General features: G+C 44.0%; 1 protein-coding gene across 1 annotated transcript in view; it reads left to right on the forward strand.

Annotated features, from left to right (window-relative positions):
* Positions 1-19,170, forward strand: part of LOC145348228 (uncharacterized) — a 56,665-nt gene extending 37,495 nt beyond the window's left edge. Inside the window, 4 exon segments of the mRNA XM_080196428.1 lie at positions 1,188-1,986; positions 3,649-3,799; positions 3,890-4,793; positions 14,683-19,170. Coding sequence (XP_080052554.1) covers positions 1,188-1,986; positions 3,649-3,799; positions 3,890-4,793; positions 14,683-16,021 — 3,193 coding nt within the window. The 3' untranslated portion in view covers positions 16,022-19,170.
* The last annotated feature ends 1,203 nt before the right edge of the window (positions 19,171-20,373 follow it).

Raw genomic sequence — 20,373 nt, forward strand, 5'->3', positions numbered from 1 at the left:
TGTGTGTTGGATATTGACTGTGTTTATTGGAAGCAGTTCTCTTCTCATTTGCATTGCTAAATATGAGAAGGTGAGGTATAATTATTTGGGATGGTAGAGACACATTTATTGAAATGTTTTTTAATGCCTTCTTTAAGGATTTTACCTGAAGGCCTTGGCCTTTTCCAAAAGCCTGGGTTTGGATTTGATAGTTTTGCCCAGTGCTGTGACTGATAGCTGAATTTAGGATGTGCAGTCTGTGAGTACAGTGTATCTAATTTCCCAGGGCAAACCAAAACCCTTCAATCAGCTACACTAAAGCAATATTTTTCTTAGCTTCTGACACTTCCTACCCAAAGTGTTTTTTCAAATAATTTTGGAAAATGACGAGAGAAATTTCAAAATCTTTATTGAATTAACATTTCTTCTGAATGTTTTATATTAAACACATACTCTAAGGATAAGGCTGGCGTTCACCAGCACAGCACAAGCTCATCATGAATTGATAGCCCATTTTCTACTTGCCAGACTGTCTTTTCCATTGCCCTCATGGTTCCTGGAAAGATGGGGGTCTGCTCAGAGTAATGTAGCCACATTATCTTCTCCTGGTCACGATTCAGTGTCCCTGCTGGAAACTGAGGGTGTATGACAGTAAAGTAAGGAAAAATAAAGGACTTGCATCTGGGCCCCTCCACAGGGCAATAGCAGACTGACACTCATTGTGGAACAGTCTCTAACTGAGGAGTCACCCCTTCAGCAAGGGAGGAGAGGGAGTTGGAGGAAATCATGTTTCCTTTTCCTATTTTGCAGAAGGATTACACCACTACACCGGAGAATACAGAGAAGATAGATATCGCAGATAAATCCTGACCATCACGCAAGAAACAACTGCGTAACTGTGGTAAAACATCCAGTCCCTTCACAGCATTGCCATCTGAAAATCGCTCAGGTAAGGACAGCTTTAACATATCATCAGATCCGAAACCTTCCATCAGAACCAAACATACCAAAGGTTTGACTGTGGGTGATCGGACATAAGGTTTGGAAGAAGTGAGAGTGGCTCCAAGTGTGGTGAGAGGTTCAACCATTCATCGAGCCTCATGAACCACTGACTCATTCTTGCAGGTGAAAGATTGTTCATTGTGTGGAGGACTCCACGGGTTTTACAATCTTCGAACACCAATGGTGCATTGTTACAACCATTGTTGATACAAGTACAGCTACATGGAAGAGATGCCATTCAAGTGCGAGATGTGTGTTAAAGCTTTTGTGACATCTCGCAGCCTCTTGTTCCACCAGAGGATTCATACAGGAGAGAAACCGTTCAGATGCGACGTATGTGAGGCAACTTTCACCAGTTCCTCCAATCTCCGGAGACACCGGAGGATTCACACAGGTGAGAAACTTCTCAGATGTGAGGTATGTGAGGCAGTTTTCACCAATTCCTCCAATCTGCTGAGACACCAGAAGATACACACAGGAGAGAAGCCATACTCTTGTGAGGTGTGTGACAAATCATTCTCGCAATCATCACACCTACTCAACCATCAACGCACTCACACGGGTGAGAAACCATTCAGATGCAACTTGTGTGGCAAATCGTTCTCACGATCATCAGCCCTCCGTGTGCACCACCGCATTCACACCAGGGAGAAACCATTCACATGTGACGTTTGTGACAAATCATTCTCTGATTCATCGGCCCTCCGCAAACACCGACGCATTCACACAGGGGAGAAGCCATTCACGTGTGAGGTGTGTGATAAATCATTCTTGCGGTCATCGGACCTCCGTGTACACCAACGCACTCATACAGGGGAGAGACCGTTCAAGTGCGAAGTATGCGATAAATCATTCCTGCAGTCATCGACCCTCCGGGTCCACCAACGTGTTCACACAGGAAAGAAACCCTTCCAGTGTCAAGTATGTGACAAATCATTCTCACAGTTATCGCATCTCCGTAAACACCAACGTGTTCACATAGGGGAGGAACCCTTCCCATGCAAGGTATGTGGCTGATTGGTTTCTTGTGTACACCAGCATATTCACATGTTCTGTATGTGACAAATCATTCCCTGAGTTACGTATCTCTGTGCATAGTAACACATTCACACAGAAGACAAACCGTTTACACGTAGGCGGCATGGTGCCACATAACGCCAGGTTCAAATCCAATCTGTCTGTGTGGAGTTTGCACATTCTCCCTGTGACTGTGTGGGTTTTCTCTGGGAACCCTGGTTTCCTTCCACACGCCAAAGATGTGCAGGTCAGGTTGATTGGCATGCTAAATTGCCCCTTAGTATCGGCGGATGGGGGTAGGGGGTCATGGGGTTAAGAGGGAGAGGGCCTGGATGGGATTGTTGTCAGTGCAGGCTTGATGGGCTAAATGGCCTCCTTCTGCCCTGTAGGGATGCTATGTATGGTATGTAACAAATCATTCTCTGACTAATCAGCCCTCTGCACATACTGATGAGAAACGATTTATGTGCAAGGTGTGTGACAAGTCATTCTCATGTTCATCAGATCTCCAGAGACAGCAGCCCATTCATACTGTGGCTCACCTACTTCCCTTACTCTGAGAATTGTCGTCCAGTGGTGGAAGTCCATCTACGGATGGATCCTCCCCCAATGGATCGGGGATCTAGGGTGGAGGCTAGTGCACACAGAAGTACCATGCAACCATAGATTGTACCAGTTCACGGACTCCCAAGAAACCTGCCCTTTTTGCAGTCTTGTGGAGTCTGTGGATCATATGTATGTTAGTTGTCTTAGGCTGCACTCACTTTGTTGTTAACTAAAAGAACCTTTTAGTGATGGTTTGTTTGTACTTCAATCCCACGTTCCTGATTAATGAGGACCACCTTGTGATCCTGTTCCTGTGCCTGGCCAATCTCACCATAAACAGGTCCAGGCAGCAGGTGACCAAGGAGGTTGTCTGACTTGACTGCCTGTCTCCTACCAAGGTACATTCGCAGCTAGGTATCCCTGGAGAGGGAGTATGCAGAGTCCAGGGCCACCATCGAGGCCTTTCATGCGTACTGGGCCCTTTTAATTGTTTAATTGACCCTCTTAATCACATTTTGATTTGATGTTTTAGGTTTCCTTTACGCTTTGTTTTTGTTTGCTCTGGGTGGTTCTTCCCCCACCTCCTCCTTTAAGAGACTGCCCCTTTTACTTTATTTAGTTTATTTGGTTTGCCAAAAGGTGCTTTACGCTGAGAGTTGTCTGTATTATTTACTCTCCAGTGCTCACTGTTCCAAAGCACTGTCTCTCTCAGCAGTGTTGGGCTCCAATCTCTCCCATCATCAGTCCAATCATTTCAAGAAGGTCAATTTAACCTTTAACCAGATCGCCAAATATCACCAAAAGAAGATATCAATATCTGAATATTAAATGTATGTATTAATAGATATAATTTTTGAAATGTTAAATCCTAGTTTTTGAGTTGAAAGTACAGAGACCACACCTTTTTAAACTAATTTTATGAGGTGTTGTAAAATGCAGTTGTCTTGGAGATGGCTTTGACTTTGTCATAAGATTGATCTCTAATCAGAAGTCCTCCTGGGTGCAGACTGAAAGCTGTCTCCAACACTCGGAAAATGTGTCACAAGACAACACAACGCCTGAAACATGATTCATTTTTAATTTTAATTTTTTCATTCACTGAAGTTGGCCGATAACGCCCAGGAGTACTCGTTGACTGGAGGATGGGTTCCGTACATCAGGGAGCTGACGGAACAGGAGGAGTTCACGAGGAAGCTGTTTGGCCTCTCTAACCCCACGATAATCAATGGTGGATCAGATATGGGGATGAGTGAAGGTGATGTCAGCAGCTGACTATTTAAATCATTACAAGGAGAGTTAATTTACCTGACAAAAGATAATAATTGTGACTTTCTTCCTCTGACAGTTACACAGGTGTCCATGGACACATCAGATGGTGATGGAGGAGAGTTGTCAGCAATGTCCGAGATTCCAGAAAGGACTGATGAGGAAGGTACGGAGGTGAATACCTCACAGCAATGTGGCATGCCAGCTGTAGTGGAGGAGGGAGAGGACTGTCAGGAGGGTAAGATATCTGATTCGGAGGGTAGTGTTGGTGAGTTCAACTTAAATATTGTGGCTTGTGTGAAGGAGGAGGCCTGTGATGCTGTAGCTGCTGTGGTGGAGAGAGGATGCTCAGAACCTTCTGGAAGTGAGGAACCTGCAGCTTTGGGAGCAGATGTTTCGCCGTCTCCACGAGCACACAGACATCATCAGGCACATGGTATTGGTGAAGAAAATGAAGATGATCTGAAACCTCTTGCACGCCTATATCAGGAACAGATACAAAGTACGGAGAGTTATCGGGCCACGTCTAACTTGCTTCAGCAAACTCTAAATGAATTTAAGACAGATGTTAGCCAGAATCTACAAAGAAACAATGAGATTCTTCAGCAGCAGAATGAGGTTCTGAGAGAACAAAATGAGATTCGAAATCAGAATCTACAAAAAAACAATGAAATTCTTCAGCAGCAGAATGAGGTTCTGAGACACCAGAATGAGATTCAAAACCAGCACTTACAAAGAAACAATGAGATTCTTCAGCAGCATCTACAGAGAAACAATGAGATTCTTCAGCAGCAGAATGAAGTTCTTTGTCAGCTTCTGCAAAGAAGCAATGAAACTTTGAATGAAATGAGGCAGTTTCTGTCTCAGATTGTAGCACCTGCACCTTCTGACCAGCAGCAGCCCAGTGCAGTGACATCTGCTGCTGGACATGCCTCTGACATGGGAGAGGTCACATCATTGGGATGGGGAAGACACAGGAGGTACTAGAGTCCCTCCCTCCATCACTGCCACTTCCATCTCATTCTGCACTTGCCTGTTTTATCAAGAAGGATATTTTTCCTCTTTTCATTTGAATTTTAGTCTCTGTCCTCTGTCAAAGGACAAAGCAGAAGAGGCCCGAATCTAGATGTCCTGCCTCCCGATCACAGCACCTTCCATTTTCGTTGGGCCAGGAATGAGCCAGGTCACAATTTGCACAGTTTGCAGAGGAACATGTGCTTAGAAATAAGCAGCTGCTTCCAGTTGTGTGGTTTTGGGGTGAGAGATGACTGAAACCCAATATGTGCAGATTAAACCTGATAAGGTCTGAATACTGTTCATTCATTTGGATAGTTTTGTGAAGAGGAATGGAACCCCTTTCGATATGGTCATCAGGCCTCCACCTTTGGGGAGGGAAGCTGTCTTTGGAAAAACTAATATCTTTTGAGAAAATTAAGAATTAGGCATGAATGTGCATATAATGTGCTTAACTCATTGAAATTGTCAAAAACCATTGTCAAAAATGAAGAACTGTCAAAATGAGCTGTTAAACTAAATAGGCATTTAAAAGTTCTGTCTTTAACTCTTTGAAAAAACTGTTAGAAAATTATTGACTTTTACTCAGTCAGTTCACACAGGTCTCTAGGATTGTTTGGATTAAGGTGCATGATATACTTCACAACCATCCATTGTCAAGCAGGGTGCCTGCCTTTTATATGTCAATTGACAACCACAGTGACATAATGGTATTGTCACTGGAATAGGAACTACTGGTTATGGACACTGAATTGGGACTATCAATTCCATTGCTTGTTTTTGTTGGGGATAATGCAATTGAATGAAATATATGTTGTTGAAAGGTTTAGTGTTAATTGAAAGAATTTAAATATGTTAATTTTTTAAATGAATGAATGTTTTAAAATAAAAAATAAAGTCTGCAACAGACACATGGAACTTCATTTTATTTAATGTCAGCAGCAGCCATGATAGAATAGAATCACTGCAATACAGTCCCAACATGGATCGAGTAATACAGGCATCACTAGGAACTCCCCCCTCCTTTTCACAGCCCACAGGTGTACTTCCTGTGTGGACCTTAAACCATAGCATTGTTCAAGGCTGAATGGCTTTGGAAAGCAGTTCAGAGTCATCCATGTAATGTGGGATTGAAGTCACATGTAGACCAGAACAAGGATTTCTCTTGCTTTAAGTTGTGCACACTGGAAAGAACCCCAAGGAACAACACTCAAAACCAGATTATCGGGTTAGTATTACATTGTTAGTTCTAGAGCTTGCTCTAAGCATGTTGCAATATGTGTGAGAAGTAATTCTCATACTCGTGGTCCCTCTTCATGCACTCACACAGGTGAGAAGCTGCTCACATGTGAGTTAGGTGCCAAATCTTTCTTAGAATTTGTTGACCTTCTACAAACACCACATTCACACAGGGAAGAAATCATTCAGGTGTATAACAAATAATTATTGGATGCATTCACACTCCACAAAAATCAACACATTCACACAGAGGAGAACCCCTATTGATGACAATTCTGTAATAAATGCTTCACATTTTTGTTCAACCTTCTGGAACATCAGTGAACCTGAACAGGAGATAAACCTTATGTCTCATCTGTGCCAGGATTGTTTCATCTACTCCTCCTCTTGCCAAACACCAGCATCTCCACTGGACTCGGAGCCGGCTTGTCTGCTTCCCTTTCACAGACTGGTCTATGTTATTTATCCTCTAGTGCTCACACAGAGGAGCTGTCCTTCCAAAGCACTGTCTGTCTTAGCAGTGTCTGTCTCAGACATCAATATGCATAATATTCTTGTGATGGACAAGTGGGAAATACCTGAATGGGTTTTGTGGCATAATTTACTTCCTTGAAATTTTTTGTCATCGTGTATCTGTAAAATGTGTTCATCAACCTTTGATGGAGCAGAAATCCACCAGCTTTGAAGCCATCAGCTGGAATTCCATCGGGGCCATAGGGTTTATTGTTTGCTTGTTGCAGCTCTCCCATCGATGGTGACTCGCCCATGGATTCTATCACAGGCACTGGGGGATGGGCTAGAGGGTATCAATTGGGACTATGGACTGATGGTTGAGGAGTTGTTCAGAATGTTCTCTCCAAGCGTTAACAGATCATTGTTACCATTATGTGAATTAATGGGATTTTGTCGATTTGACCTCAGTCTATAGATAGCCCTGGTGACTTCAAAAAAACATTGACGTGCCATGATCGGAATATTATTGAATCACTCGGGATTTTTCTTCCCACTGCATGTCCTTTATCTTCCAGATTTACCTTTAGGTGCCAATCTTGAGCTATTGAAATGCTGCCTTTTTGAGTTGTGACAGTGGGTTGATCTGTCAGGCCATGATGGTCACGGATTTGCCTAGATTCAACAAGATCCAGAATTAATAAAGGGAATGATGGGGTGTAATCTATCCAGCAACAGGGGAGAATATGCCTGGTGATAGTAGTAGCTAACGTTCAAAGGGGCTGATGAGGTGTATCTTCTTCCCATAATTGGATTAGCAAACATCAAGATAAGATCAGAACTCAATGATCCTATCACCAGGAAATAGTTAACCTACACAACCAAGAGATCAGTGAAGGCATACAGATATTAATTTTTGAGAATCAAGGAATGAGAAAGACAGACTGTCTAATTATACAGTACATAGAATCATAGAGAACCAGGGTATAATTGCCAATTCCTGCAGAAGCAGACAGGCCAGTTTAACATCTAATAGCAAGCCAGTAACAGCAGAGGCCACTTTTAAAGTCTTACAGATAAGTAAGACAGTGCAGAACAAAGCCATTTGGCCTATAGAATCTGCATCAACTTTCTGACAAAAATCTTACTCAGACCCTTGTGGGTTTTGTGATATCTTGGTATTAGGTGGATGTTCATCACCAAACAAGTTGATGATCTGTCCAGCAGGCATCAGTCCCAACATAGATTGGATGATTTAGACATGGCTGAGAACTTTGATTTGGATTTAGACCTTCCAGAGGAGCCTCCAACTTGGTCTTTGTTGTCAGACAAATACAAGAAAAATGTTGAGAACAACATCAGGAATGCTTCATTACGATCATCAGCGTGACCAAAGTATTTGACTAAGTAAATCGCAAAGCTCTATGGATTGTGCTCCAATGATTTGGATGTCCAAGAAACTTCTTCAAATCCTGCAATTGTTTCATGATGATATAACTCTTAACTATCTTGAGTGGGAGATCCAAAACAGAAGCAATCAAAATCCAGACTGGCTGTTCGATAGCTCCCATTCTGTTTACAATCTACCTGACAGTGACCATTCACTCACTTACCTCAATCACCTCTGTGCCAAAACTAAACTGACCATTGTAGATACACATGATCTGCAGCTTGCAGATGACTAAAGTGTTGTTGTCCACTCTGCACCAGATTTGCAAATCTCTCTTAATCTCTTCAATTCTGCATGTGTTTCTATGATAGACACAGCTTTTAAGTCTGAAAGAGGAATATTGCATGAATTGGAACTCATAGAATCCCTGCAGTGCAGAAGGAGGCCATTTGGCCTATCAAGTCTGCACTGATTCTTTTCCAGGCCTGACCCAGGTTTAACACAGAAAATAAGAATGCTCATGTGATGCTGGATTTTCTAGCTCTGCAACACCTGCTGTGAATTAATCAATTGGATGGGGAATTGAAACTCTGACTTCCCATCTCTGCAGCTTCCTGCCCACCTTGAGGTAGAGATAGCGTCACTGCTTGCCTTTAGCTAGCAGGCCACCAACAGCAAAATTTTCACTCCAGAAAAATGCTTCCAACTAATCAGGAGTATTCCTAATATCAGGAAGAGAGACAAAGCACTACATCCAGCCAGGAGTCTAAACACTTTCTCACGAGCCAGCAACCATTCTAACTAGCCAGCAACTGAAACTGAAAGCAAAAGCACTCTTGTGAGAAAACAAACTGGCTCACCTAACCTGTCAAATCACACCCCTCCCCCCTCCCCACCCACCACCCAACAATTCCAAAAGGGTCGCAAACTCCAAGAGAGTGCATTAAACCCAGATTAAAGGTAAACGAAAACCCATTAAGTCATTTAAGCAACAATAGAAGGACATCAGCATGGTGGCACAGTAGTTAGCACTGCTGCCTCATACTGCCAGGGACCTGGCAATTTCAGCCTTGGGTGACTGTGGATTTCATCCAAGTGCTCCGGTTTCCTTTTACACTCGAAAGATGTGCAAGTTAGGTGGATTGGAAATGTGTGGAGTTATGGGGATAGGGTGGAGCAGAGGGCATGTGAGGGATGCTGTGTCAGAGAGTTGGTGCAGAATCGATAGGCTGAATGGCCTTTTCTGCACTGCAGGGATTTTGTGATCTAGTCAGGTAGCTCAGTGCCTGCTTATAACTGTAATGAACATACATGATTTTAAATGCATTTCTTAAAAGCAAAGTAGCATCACATATGCTCATCTTACAGTCTTCCCAGATTCATTTCATGTTCTGGGAAACATTCTAAGCTATTTTCAAATGTTTTGTTATTTTGGTTGATTCTGAGCTTGGAGTAAGCTGAATATTGTGTTGTTGTTTTATCGATCTTCTGCGATTTATGAGAACATATGAGAACATAAGAAATAGGAGCAGGAGTAGGCCATCTGGCCCTTCGAGCCTGCCCCGTCATTCAATTAGATCATGGCTGATCTGTCATGGCTCAGTTCCACCTTCCCGCCCTCTCCCCATAACCCTTAATCCCCTCTCTTATCAAAAACCCATTAACCCGCGTCTTAAAAATATTTAGCGAGGCAGCCTCCACCACTTCAACAGGCAGAGAATTCCAGAGATTCACCACCCTTTGAGTGAAGAAGTTCCTCCTCAACTCCGTTCTAAACTGCCGCCCCTTTATCTTGAGGCTGTGCCCCCTAGTCCTACTGTCTTTTTTGAGCGGGAAGAGTCTCTCCACCTCTATCCTATCCATCCCATTCATCATCTTATACGTCTCAATGAGATCTCCCCTCATTCTTCTAAACTCCAACGAGTACAAGCCTAGTTTATTCAGCCTCTCCTCATAGCTCAACCCCCTCAACTCCGGTATCAGCCTAGTAAACCTCCTCTGCACTCCCTCCAGCCTCAAGATAAAGGGGGGACGGTTTAGAACGGAGTTGAGGAGGAACTTCTTCACTCAAAGGGTGGTGAATCTCTGGAATTCTCTGCCCGTTGAAGTGGTGGAGGCTGCCTCGCTAAATATTTTTAAGACGCAGGTTGATGGGTTTTTGATAAGCGAGGGGATTAAGGGTTATGGGGAGAGGGCGGGAATGTGGAACTGAGCCACGACAGATCAGCCGTGATCTTATTGAATGGCGGGGCGGGCTAGATGGCCTACTCCTGCTCCTATTTCTTATGTTCCTATGTTCTTATTATTTAAAAGGCGAAAAGTTGCAGCATGCCATGGTGCAGAGGGACCTGGGGGTCCTTGTGCACGAGTCGCAAAAACCCAGTCTGCGGGTGCAGCAGGTGATCAAGAAGGCAAATGGAATGTTGGCCTTTATAGCAAAGGGGATAGAATATAAAAGTAGGGAGGTCTTGCTGCAACTGTACAGGGTACTGGTGAGGCCGCAGCTGGAGTACTGTGTGCAGTTTTGGTCGCCGCACTTGTGGAAGGATATATTGGCCTTGGAGGGAGTGCAGAGGAGGTTCACTAGGCTGATACCAGAGATGAGGGGGTTGGCCTATGAAGAGAGACTAAATAGACTGGGTCTGTACTCGTTGGAGTTTAGAAGGCTGAGGGGGGATCTTATAGAGACGTATAAGATAATGAAGGGGATGGATAGGGTAGAGGTAGAGAGATTCTTCCCAATTAGAAAGGATAGCAGGACTAGAGGACACAGCCCCAAGATAAGTGGGGGGCAGTTTAGAATGGAGTTGAGGAGGAACTTCTTCATTCAAAGGGTGGTGAATCTCTGGAATTCTCTGCCCGTTGAAGTGGTGGAGGCTACCTCGCTAAATATATTTAAGTCACAGGTAGATAGGTTTCTGACAGACAAAGGAATTAAGGGTTATGGGGAGAAAGAGGGAAAGTAGAACTGATCCACTTCAGATCAGCCATGATCTTATTGAATGGCGGGGCAGGCTTGAAGGGCTAAATGGGCTATTTCTAGGGCTATTTCTTATGTTCTTATGTTTAGTGCAGAAGGAGGCCATTCAGCCCATTGAGCCTTCACCAATAACAATCCTACCCAGGTCCTATCCCAGTAACCCCACGTATTTACCCTGCCAGTCCCCCTGACACTAAGGGGCAATTATCATGGCCAGTCAACCTAAGCTTCACATCTTTGGACTGTGGGAGGAATCTGGAGCATCTGGAGGAAATCCATGCAGACTTGGGGAGAAAGTGCAAACACCAGACAGACAGTCACCCAAGGCTGGAATTGAACCGGGGTCCCTGGCACTGTGAGGCAGCACTGCTAACCAATGTGCCACCAATGATGGATTAGGCAGCAGCCAGGACCGAAGATGGTGCTGCTTAAATAATCACAGCATTGTTTAATTTCCAGCTGAAGGAGAGTGGCCAGAGTGCCTTTCACTGATTGAGAGCAAGTGAGTTTTCCAGGTTGGAGCGAGAGTCAGATTCAGACCTTGGGCAATGAGTTTGGTCTTGGAGGGAGTCAGACATTTGTTCATCAAAGGTGAGATTTTGTGGATTTTGTGCTACTCTTTCAGTCTGATATGTTGGATAGCAGCTCTGATTCTACTCAGCTTGCCTACCTCCAGCATCTATTACTCAGAATAGTATTAATATCCCGTAAAATTTTCACTGGACAGCATAGTGGAACAGTGGTTAGCACTGCTGCCTCACAGCACCAGGAACCCTGGTTCAATTCCTGGCATGGGTCACTGTCTGTGCAGAGTCTGCATGTTCTCCTTGTGTCTGCATGGGTTTCCTTTGGGTGCTCCGGTTTCCATCCATAGTCCAAAAGATATGCTGGGTAAGTGCATTGGCTATTCTAAATTCTCCCTCAGTGTACCCAAACAGGTGCCAGAGTGTGGGAACTAGGTGATTTTCACAGTAATTTCATTGCAGTGTTAGTGTAAGACTACTTGTAACACCACTAAATAAACTTTAAAAAAGATTGTTTACAATCAAATTGACATTTGCTTTGCAGCATTTTGTTTTGATTGCTTTCAATAAAAGGACAGTTTCTAGAAGCAGAGCCTCTTGTGAAATGGAATAAGTCGTTGCCCTATCACCAGAGGCTTACAGCTTGAGGGGCACCACTCCGCACTAAGCATAGCTGACCAGGACTCTCTCTTGCTCTTATGGCCAACAATTGGTGTGTTGGAAACAGTGACAGTGAGAGCATTAGGGCAGCACGGTGGCACAGTGGTTAGCACTGCTCCCGCATAGCACCAGGGATCCAGGTTCGAATCCCAGTTTGAGTCATTGTCTGTGTGGAGTTTGCACATTCTCCCTCTGTCTGCGTGGGTTTCCTCCGGGTTCTCCGTTTTCCTCCCACAGTCCAAAGATGTGCAGGTTAGGTTGAGGCTAAATACGAAATTACCCATTTAGTGTAAAGGAGGGATGAGCTAGGGTAAATGCATGGGGTTGTGGGGATGGGGACTGGGTGGAATTGTAGTCAATGCAGACACGATGGGCTGAATGGCCTCCTCCTGCACTAAGAGATTCTATGATTCCGAGAGAGAAAATAGGTAAAGCTCATGTGGACATAAGCAAATAGAAAGCAGATGTTCCGAATGGTCTGTTTCTGTGCTTTCAAAACTAGAATCAAATCAAAAAAATGCTGAAATGTTCAACAGGTCAGGTAATAGTCCACCTCCCCTCTCACCAGTTGACGATTCCCTACCGCTAACACATACGTACACAAACGTCCCTGCTGAGATCCCACGATGAAATGTCTCTTGTTTCCTCAGCATTGAGGATTTCGGAGTGAGTCTCCAACTCACTATTAGTTCCCAAGCAAAAGGAATCCCCAAGCACAGTTTCTGCCCTGAGCACCTCCGAATCACTCATCCGAGGCTTTCCATCCCACACTGATGTTGTCAGTTTGAAAGTCTCCGAAGATGAAGAATGCTATTCCCACACTAGAAATCTCTGTCAAACATTTACCAGCGGGACTGAGACAGCAGCTGCAATAAGTGAGGTTTTATTCAGATTGCACAATAACAAGTTTAAATCCCACCTGATCTGCTGCTCAAAGTCGCCTCCGTTTCCCTGGTCAGTTTCCCAAGCTTCAGGAAACTCCTGTTACTCCAGAAATATTTGGATTGGCTGTGAGAGACGTCAATCAGAGAGCCCACCCACTCTGCCCATTCTCTCCTCTTCCTCTTTCACAGCTGCTTCACTTCCTGTCGGGACTGAAAACCAAGTCAGGAGATGGTGAGTGAAGGAGCAGAATTTATAATAATTACATTGCATCATATCCACACTAATGTTCAGGCAGTCTGACTATCCTGTGGGGAATCAGGTGTGGAAATGCCCCTTATGCTGTGTGAGAAGATCCAGCTGAGAGACCTGTTTACTCGGTGCTTTGTGCTGAGCTGTTTGATTGGAGTTGTGTGTTGATATTGAGTGTGTTTATTGGAAGCATTTCCCTTCTGATTTACCGGCTGAGTTTTGTTGATGGGTCATTGCTGAATATGAGAAGGCGAGGGGTAGACGTACATTTATTGAAATGTCCTTTAATGCCTTCTTAAAAGGTTTTACCTGAAGGCCTTGGCCTTTCCCAAAAGCCTGGGTTGGATTTGATAGTTTTGTCCAGTGCTGTGTCTGGTAGCTGAATTTGGGATGTGCAGTTTGAGTAAGTGCAGGGTATCTAATTTCCCAGGATAAACCAGAACCCTTCTATCAGCTACATTGAAGCAATATTTTCCTTGGCATCTGGCACTTCCTGCCCAGTGTGTTTTCTACAAAAGGTTTAGGAAAACAGGAGGAGAAATTTCAAAGCCTCTATTGAATTAACATTTCTCCTGAGCATTTTTACATCAAACACATTCTCTGAAGGTAAACTTCACCAGCACAACATGAGCTCATAATGAATTGATAGCCCATTTTACACTGCCCCCAGCTGTCTTTTGCATTTTTTTCACAGTGTCTGGGATGATGGGGATAAGAACATAAGAATTAGGAGTAGGAGTAGGAGCAGGAGTAGGCCATCTAGCCCTTCGAGCCTGCCCTGCCATTCAATAAGATCATGGCTGATCTGAAGTGGCTCAGTTCCACTTTCCCGCTTTCTCCCAATATCTGGGTGGTGGAAAGGAAGTAGCCACGTTGTCTGCTCCTGGTCATTATTCAGCCTCTCTGCTAGAAAAAGAGGATATGACACAGTCAAGTGAGGAAAAAGAAAGGAATCTTAACTGAGGAGTCAGCCCCTTTGGCAAAGGAGGAGAGGCAGTTGGGGGAAATCATGTTTCCTTTTCCTGTTTTACAGAAGGATTGCACTGTACCATACCAGAGAATATTGAGAGAATAGACACCACAGATAGATCCTGACTATCGCCCAAGGAACAACTGCACAACTGTGGGAAGACACCCATTGCTCAACACAGAGAAGGTTGGGCAGTGAAACCATCATCTAGAAATCGGTCGGGACAGGGGAGCTTTGACATATCATCAGATCTGAAACTGGTCAGTGGTGTGCAACCTTCCATCAGAACATCAGAACCAACCTTTCCGAAGGTTCAGGTGTGGGTGATTGGTCAGGGTGAAGAAGGGGAGAAGTGAAAGTGGGCTTCAAGTGTGGTGAGAGGTTCAAACATTTCATCGAGCCAGATGAAGCACTGATTCAGTTGTACAATTGGGAGGCTGTTTGTGTGTGAGGACGCTCCACAGACTCATCTCAAAACACGAAAGGTGGATCTGTTTTACCTCTTGTAAAGCAAGAGCAGCTTCATGGAAGAGAAACTGTTCAAGTGCGAGGTGTGTGATCGAGCTTTTCCAAAGTTATCAAGACTCGTGCAACATCGACGTGTTCATACAGGGGAGAAACCATTCACATGTGAGGTGTGCGACAAATCATTCTCACAGTCATCGAACCTCCGTGTACACAAATGCATTCAAAAAGGTGAGAATGTATTCACGTGCAAGGTTTGCAAAAAGTCGTTCTCACAATCATGGACCCTGCGAGTGCATCTGCGCATTCACACAGGGGAGAAACCATTCTTATGTGTTGTTTGTGGCAAAATGTTCTCGCAACCATCAACCCTCTGTGCACATCAACGCATTCACACAGGGGAGAAACCATTCAGATGCGTGATGTGCAACAAATCATTTAGGCAGTCATCACATCTCCGTGAACACCAACGTATTCACACAGGGGAGAAACCTTTCACATGTAAGGTATGTGACAAATCATTCTCGCTGTTAAGGAATCTCCATGCACACCAGCTCATTCACACAGGGGAGGAAGCGATCAAGTGTGAGGTCTGTGACAAAGTTTTCATGAACTTAAGGAGCCTTCAGCTACATCAGACAATCCACACAGGAGAGAAACACTTCAATTGTGAATTTTGTGACAAAGCTTTTGCGACATCTTCGACCCTCCTGATACATCAGAGGATTCACACAGGGGAGAAACCCTTCAAGTGTGAAATTTGTGAGATGGCTTTCTCCCAGAACTATCACCTCTTGAGGCATCAGAGGGTCCACACAGGGGAGAAACCCTTCAAGTGTGAACTGTGCAATCAAACATTCTCGCAGTCATCAACACTGGTAAAACATCGACGCAGTCACACTGGGGAGAAGCCGTTCAAATGTGACAAGTGCAACAAATCATTCTCAGAATCATCGCATCTCCGCAGACACCAACGCATTCATACTGGGGAGAAACCATTTACGTGCAAAGTGTGTGATAAATCATTCTCGTATTCATCATCCCTCTGTGCACACCAACACATCCACACTGGGGATAAACCATTTAACTGTGACATGTGTGACAAGAGCTTTGCAGAATCCTGGGACCTGCTGAAACATCGGCGAGTTCACACTGAGGAAAAGCGATGTACGTGTGAGGTGTGTGACAAATCGTTCCTGTACTCGTCATCCCTCTGCGCACACCAACACGTTCACACCGGGGAGAAACCTTCTCCAGGCGAGGTGTGAGACAATTCCTTCTCGAGATTCTCAGACCTCCTGTTCCAGCAGAGGATACACATAGAACATAGAACGTTACAGCGCAGAACAGGCCCTTCGGCCCACGATGTTGTGCCGACCAATTAAAAAAGCAATGACCCTCTAACCTAAACCAATCCCTTTCCATCCATAAACTTATCTATGGATCTCTTAAACGCGCCCAAACTAGGCGCATTTACAACAGCAGGCAGGGCATTCCAATCCCTCACCACCCTCTGGGTAAAGAACCTACCTCTGACATCCGTCCTATAACTACCCCCCCTTAATTTAAAGCTATGCCCCCTCGTGCTACCATGGGAATGAGTCTTCAATTGCGAGCTTAGTGTGGGGAAAGCAGTGTTTTAACTGCAAGAAGCTGAACTGCTTTGCACAGAAGTATTTCATCAGATCAAAGAAGAAATTATAAATGACATTCTCGGAACAACCAGAAAGTATTTTGATCTAAGGAAAGAGTTTTTGGTGCAAAAAGGAGCTGTTTTGGAGTTATCTTAAAAAGAGAGTTTAAAATTTTTGAGTCCAGAAAATGAATTTAGAAATGAGGTTGTGCCAACAGTTAAAGAAGGAGGAGACAATTTAACTCTGGATTTAACTGAGTCATTCTTTGTAGAGTTTAAAGATGAGAAAGTTACAGACATGGAGACCACTCGGGTTCAAAAACTGAAATCAGCAGCGACTGTTTTAAAGAGCGATTTTGAAAATTCACCTGTGAATAAGAATGAAGAACCTTCTTTTGTAGATGGAACTTTGCACTACAAACATTGTAAGAAGAAAACGCTCAGAAAACATCACAAAAGTAATATTTTGCATCTTAAGCTGGACATGGGATTCAGCAGTGTGCTGTTGAACTTGTGAAGTTGATTGGACAATGGGAGGATGATTATTGTGTGTATTGCATGTGGTAAGATAATTGTTAAGATCTGGTACATATTGTAATATGTAATATTCTACATGGTATAAATGAAAACACATCACTTGTGACACATTTTGATTTTCTTCATATGGGAGATGTTGTGAATATGTTGTTCGTGGTTCCTTGGAATGTAATTTTTAGTTTTAGGAATGTAACTTTTATTTTGTAGTTTAAAAAGGTCAGAATAGAAAAAGCTACAAAACAGCAGATGGGCTTACTTTGCTGGAGACATGATTTCTGCATTCCTTGAACTAATGTCTAGATAGGTTATTTTGTTTTTGGAATTTGGGCTAATTGAGTTTAAAAGCATTGGGTGAGCCCTGAAAGGCTGTAAAACCCATTTGCTGTATCAGAGCAAAAAGTAAATGTTCAATTACATTCAATAAACAAAACCTCCGCATCAATGTGTGGTTGATGAAGTGGTGACATCAGCCATGGAAGAAAAGGATGGACCTTGTCCCTAATGAGCTGACCATCAGGTCACTCACCTTCCCTGAATATGGGTGTGATATCTGAGTTCTTGAGAATGAAAGCTTTGTGGGATGATCCAGTGTGGATGACAGTCACATGGAGTGTTTTCAGACAGTCATAGAACATAGAACATTACAGCACAGAACAGGCCGTTCGGCCCACGATGTTGCGCCGACCAATTAAAAAAGCAATGACCCTCTAACCTAAACCAATCCCTTTCCATCCATAAACCTATCCACGGATCTCTTAAACGCCCCCAAACTAGGCGCATCTACAACTGCAGCAGGCAGGGCATTCCAATCCCTCACCACCCTCTGGGTAAAGAACCTACCTCTGATATCCGTCCTATATCTACCACCCCTTAATTTAAAGCTATGCCCCCTCGTGCTAGCTTTCTCCAGTCTCATTACCCACTACATAAAGGAGGGGAATTGTTTTCTGTTCAGTGAACTCTGTGGATCTCCTCGGGTGACCTCCAATGTCATGAGTGTTTTCCCAACATCTTGGGAAACAGCTATTCTATAACCTCTTGAGTTTTTAAATTACTTTAATGAAATCATTTAGATGGAATGACCTTGCTAAGCTGCCCCTTAATGTCCCAAGTTGTGTAGGTTAGATGAATTAGGGGTTATGGGGCTTAGACAGATGCATCGGTGGAGGGGGGTGGGGGTGGTGCATGGCTGTGTAAGATGTTGAGACAGTGCAGACTTGATGACCTAAATGGCCTCTTATTGGGATGCTATGATTCTATTCACTCTCCTCATATTCTCTCCTCTTTCAATGTCTCTTCCTGAGTCTCTGCTCCATCACTGTAAAGATGAGTGGGATGGAGAGAAAATTCACCATTTTGGACTTTATCATAAATGAAAAAACAATGCAGAAGTTCCAAGCATTATTACTGAAGAAGTAATGTCATTATAACAAGATTAAACTAGTTTTAACTAGTTCTCCTATTTATACAACACAATTGAAATAAACTAGTAGGTTTCTGGGTCTGTAGTTTGCTGAAATAACCTGCTCCCACGCCCGTATGTCTGTCCTTGGCTTGCTGCAGTGTTCCACTGAAGCTCAATGTAAACTGCAGGAACAGCATCTCATCTTCCGGTTAGGCACTTTAACAGCCTTCCAGTCTCAACACCGAATTCAACAACTTCAGATGATTTGCTCTACCCCACCTCAACACCTTTGTTTTCATTGTATTTTGTTTAATTTTTTAATGTTCTCTATCTTTTATTTCTTTATTGTCTTTCTTCATTTTTCTTCCCCCCCACCCCCCGCCCCACCACTCTTTCCTCTTACTTTATACCCCTTCCCTTCCCTTTTCTCCCCTTTGCTTCACCTTTTCTAAATTTTACTTGTCCCTTGCTGCAGAAGGTTAGGGTGCACGGAGTTGGGGCTAAGGCGTTAGTGTGGATAGAGGATTGGCTATCTAATAGGAAGCAAGGAGTTGGAATCAATGGGTGCTATTCTGGTTGGCGGTTGGTGACTAGTGGAGTGCTGCAGGGATCGGTGCTGGGATCTCAACTGTTTACCATTTACATAGATGATCTGGAGGAGGGGGCTGAGTGTAGGATGACGAAATTTGCTGATGACACAAAGATGAGTGGAAAAGCAAATTGCATGGAGGGTGTGGAAAGTCTGCAGAGAGATCTGGATAGGCTGAGCGAGTGGGCGAGGACCTGGTAGTTGGAGTATAATGTTAGCAAGTGTGAGGTTATCCGCTTTGGTAGAAATAATAGTAGAAATAATAATAATTATTATTTAAAAGGTAAAAAGCTGCAGCATGCTACGGTGCAGAGGGACCTGGGGGTCCTTGTGCACGAATCGCAAAAACCCAGTCTGCAGGTGCAGCAGGTGATCAAGAAGGCGAATGGAATGCTGGCCTTTATAGCGAGGGGGATAGAATATAAAAGTAGGGAGGTCTTGCTGCAACTGTACAGGGTATTGGTGAGGCCGCAGCTGGAGTACTGTGTGCAGTTTTGGTCACCGCACTTGTGGAAGGATATATTGGCCTTGGAGGGAGTGCAGAGAAGGTTCACTAGGCTGATACCAGAGATGAGGGGGTTAGCCTATGAAGAGAGACTGAATAGACTGGGTATGCACTCGTTGGAGTTTAGAAGGCTGAGGGGGGGATCTTATAGAGACATATAAGATAATGAAGGGGATAGATAGGGTAGAGATAGAGAGATTCTTCCCGATTAGAAAGGATAGCAGGACTAGAGGGCACAGCCTCAAGATAAGGGGGGGGGGGTGCAGTTTAGATCGGAGTTGAGGAGGAACTTCTTCACTCAAAGGGTAGTGAATCTCTGGAATTCTCTGTCCGTTGAAGTGGTGGAGGCTACCTCACTGAATATATTTAAGTCACAGGTAGATAGGTTTCTGATAGACAGGGGAATTAAGGGTTATGGGGAGAATGCGGGAAAGTGGAACTGATCCACTTCAGATCAGCCATGATCTTATTGAATGGCGGGGCAGGTTTGAAGGGCTAGATGGCCTACTCCTGCTCCTATTCTTATGTTCTTATGTTATGTTAAACCATTTTCTCTCCTCCTGCCCCCCAAACATCATCATTTTAGCTTAACTGGTTTCCCTGGTTTCTTCGGCAATGACTCATTTGTACTGCAGTGGGAGGGAGTGAAAGATATCTCCCACTTTCTATGTCTTTTAGCTTTGAGAAAGGGTCATCAGCAATTTTCTCTCCTTACAGATGCTGCCAGACCTGCTGAGATTTTCTTTTTTGGTTGCTGAAATAATTGCTGGTCACAGAATGTAGTGTGGAGTCATGAAGATGACTGTTGGTGCCTGAACACCCATATCTTTGAGTGTAATTTGGGACTGGTGTGAGAGCTGTTCCAGTTGGGATTCATGTCCTAGAAGGCAAAAGCCTGGAAGACATAACCACAGAAGGCAAAACCCCAGAAGGTGACAGAGGCTGATGCTGGCTATCTATCATGTTAATGGGGTTGCCATGGTTTTGTGTCAAGATTGACTGTGTTTCATACAGGTGAGAGTTAATGGGAAATTGGCCACCTCCTTAACCTCATTGATTATTGAAATT

Source organism: Carcharhinus amblyrhynchos, chromosome 9 (genome assembly GCF_965287045.1).
Source record: "Carcharhinus amblyrhynchos chromosome 9, sCarAmb.v2.hapA, whole genome shotgun sequence".
In the NCBI taxonomy this organism is placed as follows: domain Eukaryota; kingdom Metazoa; phylum Chordata; class Chondrichthyes; order Carcharhiniformes; family Carcharhinidae; genus Carcharhinus; species Carcharhinus amblyrhynchos.